Here is a 5637-nt window from a genome sequence, read left to right on the forward strand (position 1 = left end):
TGATGTTTTTGTTGTGATAAATCAGCTGTCCATGGGTTTCTTGCTTTCAGATAAATTTCTTGATTGAGAGCAACGAGTGCAGCAGTGAGGAGGACCTTTTAGACCTCTGCTCTTCTCTGAGAGATTCTGAATATTTCAGAGACCTGCAACTCGGATCCACTGAACCACCTGACAAACAACTTCTGGTCTTAACTTTACCTGTTTCTGACAAAAGTACAGTCCCTTTGGTACCTCCTGCGTCCACACCAGAAAGTCGATCTAGGCAGAGTTCAGCAGAGTTCGACAGCCGTCAACTTTTCCAGACAGACAACACCGTGATTTCCACTGGAGGGGATGCCATGGATCGCTTGGTTGCTATCAGAAACTCAGAGTTCCAGGATTATCCGGAATCCGAGCAAGATGAGGACTCGGACACGGATAACTTTCCTGCATTGGTTAGATCCATGTCCACATCACGTAGACACAGCTGGGAAGTGCCAGTGTCACCGATTGACCTGGGAAGAAGGTAAGACTCACTTTTCAGTGGTCCCAAATGGTGGTCCTCAAAAAATGTCTAAATGTCATTGCCATATCTAACTGTGATGTTAGAAAATCTTTTAGAAGTGTTTGTCATTTGTTTGGTAACGGAGTGTGTCACACTGTTGTATGTGTGTATGTAAACATTGCATGGTTATGTTGTGTAGGTTCAGTCTAGACACTAATGGCATTGACAGTGATGGGGAAAGAGAGGTCCACTGTTTGGCCAAAAGTCCCCTTCTACCATCTTCCTCCTTCTCCGAAAGCTCAGTGGAAGAAACGACAGGTGTTGTGGAAAGTGAAAGCCCCAAAAAAACAGTAAATGTCTTTACTGAAATCTGTGTCTTAGTATGAACAGAGCAAGACTTTCACATAGCTCTATAAACCATACTCCTGCTCCTGGAGGACTACCGTCCTGCTGAGTTTAACTCCAACCCTAACCAAACATACCTGAACCAGCTAATCAAGGTGCTCAGGATTACTTGAAAATAAAAGACAGGTGTGCTGGAGCAGGGATGGAACTGAATTCTAGCCAGAAGGTAGCCCTCCAGGAGCAGGGTTAGCTTCCTATGCCGTAACTCTTATTGATGATATTTTCACATGATTTGGTTTTAACAACAGAAGCCACCTACACCAGCAAAGACAGTATATTCCAGATCTGAGATTCTCGCGACTGATGAAAAATCCCAAGCTGACAGAGTCTCCCGCATACTGGAGACTTCTAAGCAGGCTGCCAGAGAGGCTGGAGGTTAGTGAAATGATTCTCCAATTAGGCAGAAAACTCCAGTCAGGTCTTAATGGGTGGTAGCTTTGAAGCAATCAGATAAATCCAATGCTAATTATGTCAGGAGGAATTCTTGGATTAAAAGAAGCAAAACACACATTTTACCATTTAAAGTCTTCCACAATTACCTTTTTTTTATTCTGTAGTTCTATAGATAAACTATGTTCTGGTAGTTTCAAAAACCTAGAAACCAAAACACTGATCTGAATAACCTGTAACTTTTTGAAACTCCAGGGAACCATATAGACCATAGGTCTTCAACCCCACTCCTGGGGACCCACTTTCCTGCAGCTCCAACCCTAATCAAACACACCTGAACCAACTAATCAAGATCTCCAGGATCACTTGAAAAGTCATAGGCCAGGTGTGCTGATACTGGTTGGAAAGAAACTCTGCAGGACAGTGGGTCCCCAGGAGCAGGGTTGAAGACCTATGATATAGACCAGGGCTGTCCAAACTCGGTCCTGGAGGGCCGGTGTCCTGCAGAGTTTAGCTCCAACCCTAATTAAACACACCTGAACCAGCTAATCAAGCTCTTACTAGGCATAGAAACTTCCAGTCAGGTGTGTAGAGGCAAGTTGGAGTTAAACTCTGCAGGACACCGGCCCTCCAGGACCGAGTTTGGACAGCCCTGATATAGACACTAAAGAACCCTATACAGCCATATCTATTTTGCTTAGAAAACTGAACTTAAAGCACTGAAAAGGACAACTGAATACATGTAATCCTGACCTGTGTTGCTTTGGAATTCCAGAAGAGCAGGAGTCGGAAGAGGGGCTGCAGTCAGTAGAAGGACGGAGTCATGTGTAAGTTTTAACATCTTTGTTTTGTGTACAAGCACAATAGTAGCTATGGCAAGGTTATTTTGAGCCAGTGAAGTTAACATAATTCTGAAGGATTACTGAAGGACCTTGGAATCTGTCAAGATGATCAAGTAGCTTCCATGATGGTTTCCTGGAATGCATTTAGCATACAGTTGGATTAGTGAGACCAGTCTGTCTGAAAGGTCCACTGAAGTGCCTTGAAACACATAGCGTTATGCTATGTGGTGACGTACTTTCAACTGAAACATTAAGACACGGTGGGGTGGGGGTTATATATATTGAGCAGCCCCTCCCTCTTTTTAAATAGCCAATAGTGCTTTTTTTATATATCACAGCTCGGTAAAGCCACATTTAACAGCTTATAACAGTCACGGTCTAATTAGATTAGCCCTTTAGATTCAATATGAAACTTTTACTAAAGCAAAACAGTGATTATAAGATGCTGAGGATGTGTAGTTTGAAAATTGTGTAATTTATGTTGGTGCAGGGCACCGGTGTTCTCTTCTACTCGTTAGTGCCGTTTGTCTAACCGTGTCTCTAATCTGATCCAAACCGCTATAAAATATAGCATTCTGTGTAGAATTCAAATTTCGTAGTCTGCGCGACTCACGCATATGATCCACTCCATGATATCGCGTCTCTGGACCCGAGAGCACTGTGTGCGTGACACAACGCAAAACCAGACTTCTTTTGACCCAACGGAAAGCATATTTACACTGTCTTAATCTTTCCTTATTCCCCATATAGTGCACTACGTGCCATTCAGCATACAGAAAATACTAGTTCTGTGAACAAGTGACCTATTTCAGCCGCAGTTTCAGCGTGTATTTATAGTGTAGTGGGCAGGACATTTCAGATTCTGGAGAGCATTTGATTGGACAGAAAGTTTGATGAGAAGCTGAAGTGAAGGGTGATGTCATCAAAACCGTTGATTCATATTGCCGGAAGTAAGAGACTGTAAGTTTTGAATGCTTATATCTTCTAAATACAAATGTTGTCATCGTTTTGGAGCACACTAGCTTATCGATAACTATAAGGCTAACATATTCATACTAAAAGCCAAAAAATGTACATTTTGATTTCATGGGGACTTTAAAGTCCTGTGTAATTAGCTGGTTTGGGGTCCTTTTTTATTTGCATAAAACTAGTAGTCCTCAAAAACATCCCTTTATGCAAATATGCTAATAACAAACATTGACAAGCATAGTTTTCAGTCCTGATGTATTTTCTGTTGCAGGGTGGGACATATTGAAGGACTTGTTCAATACAAGCCAATAGCCTTTAGCTAAATTGCACTTGCTAGTTGGCTGCAGCTAGTATCAGGTGGAGGGGCATTCTCAGTCTAGAGAGCCGTTAGATTGGACAAGAATGTAGTGCAGGATGATGTCAATATTTTTGGTATGTTTTCATGAAAGAGACCTACATTTTAATTTATCAACTTTTAGAGCATGCTAAAATATAGCTTAGCCTAAAAGCTAATAGACAGGAACTAAAAGGAAAAAATCTAGATAAACTAATCTAAACAAGTGTTTTTTTCCATTAAACTGAAGGAAGTCATGGGTGATTGTAGCCCACCGTGGATGTAGCCTGCTCCTGTACTTGTGAGCTAGGCAGTAGATTTTTTGCTGATGGTTTTATTTGGACAGCGGCCCGCCGTGTGCCCTGCCGCTGCCACACATACTTAGCCTCAGTGTCTTGTTTGTCTCAGGCTGATGGTACAGAAAGTTCTGCAGGAGCTTAAGCAGTATCATGGGTAAGTAAACAGTGTGAAAGAACCTGTCGTGCCCTCCTACAGACTAACAGAGTGGCCCACGTTTGGTTTGCAGGCCCGAAATAGAAAGCATTGTTTCTCACTTGGCTGTCTTGAACATGTTGTGTATGTTTGCATAATTATGGCATACTATATATCTTTTTTTGTTTACCACTCTTGCTGTATTTTTAAACCTGGTGAGGCTTTTCCTGGTTAGGACGTCCTTGTTTTATCTCAAAACCTGTATGAGAAACCATAGCGTGCTTTTAACAAGGTCATGAAACGTTTGCACAGCAACTGAGGCTTCTAACAGCAGACTAGCAAGAGGCTGTGTTCGGAATGGAAAACTAGCATACTGCAAAGTACACACACTATACTTGCTTTTCTATATATTTTTTAAAGTTTTCGGTTTAAAAAGTAGCATGCTATATTGTGTAAACTGGATGTCTGGGTAAAATGATACAAGAAAGAAATGTCAAAATTGTGGTTGATGCAGTTTTCGCTCTAAAAAAAGGAAGCTTTATTCAAACATTTTGCATTGTGGGTTTCAGAGAATTTGCATACTGCAGAAATTACAGTAATATTCTATTCCGAACATAAAAATGGAATTGCATGATGCTTGCTGCATACTGTGCACTATGTACTACTATAGAATAATTCTGTTTAACCCGTAGTATGCACATTGTCACTCAATATGTTGCATGTACATTTTTTTTTATATTTTTTGCTGAAAGTTTTTGTAGTATTATTTTAAATCCCAAAAAAACTTTAGCTAGTCCAATCAAATAGTCTAGTATGGTAGTTTGCCATGCCGAACATATCCAGAGTAATTTTGTAGTAAGCATGCATAGGCTGCCAGTGGAGAGTCTTACTCTGAATTCATTCAATCCTGATCGTTATTATCTTGGATTTTCCTCAGAGCTAAACACAGAACTTCAAGCACAGAAAGAAAGGAGGTGACAGGGAATTTCACGTGGTATGAGTTTCTTACCATTGAGTAAGTCATAGACCTTTTTATGCTGTTCTTTATATAATAATCACTTGGATATACTCTTGTTCTCAATAAATCATTTGAATTTTAAATGGGCTTGATGTTGTTTTTTTGCAGAAATGACGGAGAAGAGGAGGAAAGACCTGAGCGTCTGGAAAAAGGTACCAAAGTCAAGCGGACTCTGAGCTCACTGAGGAACCGCATGACCGGATCCTTCAACAAAGACAAAGTAATCACACACACTGACATCACTCACACTCGGGCTGTGGGATAAAATCATATCCATTTCTGCTGAACTTTGCAGCAACTTCTGTCTCTGCAACTTCCTCCTTTTCTTGAATGTAGAAAGACACTAAACTCGCCCATGCAGACTACTGGGGAAGTTTTGACCTGCTCTTTGAACTAGACAATGTGCCAATTGTATACTGTCTTTTCAAAAATAAAACCCACAATAAGTTAATTAATCAATCTCACCTTTTTAAAAAAAAAAAAAACCTTGATCAGCTGATATACTAGATATATCTAATTATTTTGGTTAAATGGCTAATATATTGTAAAATGTTTATATTTTTAGGACTTAAAAGGTCTCTCACTAAGAATTGTCCAGGTTATATTTTTATGGTTTTCCTATAGTATATATTTCAGCAAAATTAGAGTAAAGATTAGAATAAAATAATTAGGAAATGCACACAAAAAAGTAAAAACATATAATTTTTTTTTTATCTCTGGTCTTTCGTCAATTAAATTAGAATAAATGTGTTTTATATATATA

At 39.8% G+C, this 5637-nt stretch overlaps 1 protein-coding gene across 1 annotated transcript in view; it reads left to right on the forward strand.

Moving 5' to 3' along the window:
• Nucleotides 1–295: 295 nt before the first annotated feature.
• The window catches only part of LOC107704429 (rho guanine nucleotide exchange factor 18-like), a 41986-nt gene continuing 36644 nt past the window's right edge, over nucleotides 296–5637 (forward strand). The window contains exons 1-6 of the mRNA XM_016507353.1: nucleotides 296–505; nucleotides 684–834; nucleotides 1138–1264; nucleotides 2055–2106; nucleotides 4794–4871; nucleotides 4983–5094. Of these exons, the coding sequence (XP_016362839.1) occupies nucleotides 339–505; nucleotides 684–834; nucleotides 1138–1264; nucleotides 2055–2106; nucleotides 4794–4871; nucleotides 4983–5094 (687 nt within the window). The 5' untranslated portion in view covers nucleotides 296–338. The remainder of the gene's footprint in view (nucleotides 506–683; nucleotides 835–1137; nucleotides 1265–2054; nucleotides 2107–4793; nucleotides 4872–4982; nucleotides 5095–5637) is intronic.

The sequence above is a fragment of the Sinocyclocheilus anshuiensis genome, unplaced genomic scaffold (genome assembly GCF_001515605.1).
Source record: "Sinocyclocheilus anshuiensis isolate Anshui unplaced genomic scaffold, SAMN03320099.WGS_v1.1 scaffold1546, whole genome shotgun sequence".
Lineage (NCBI taxonomy): Eukaryota > Metazoa > Chordata > Actinopteri > Cypriniformes > Cyprinidae > Sinocyclocheilus > Sinocyclocheilus anshuiensis.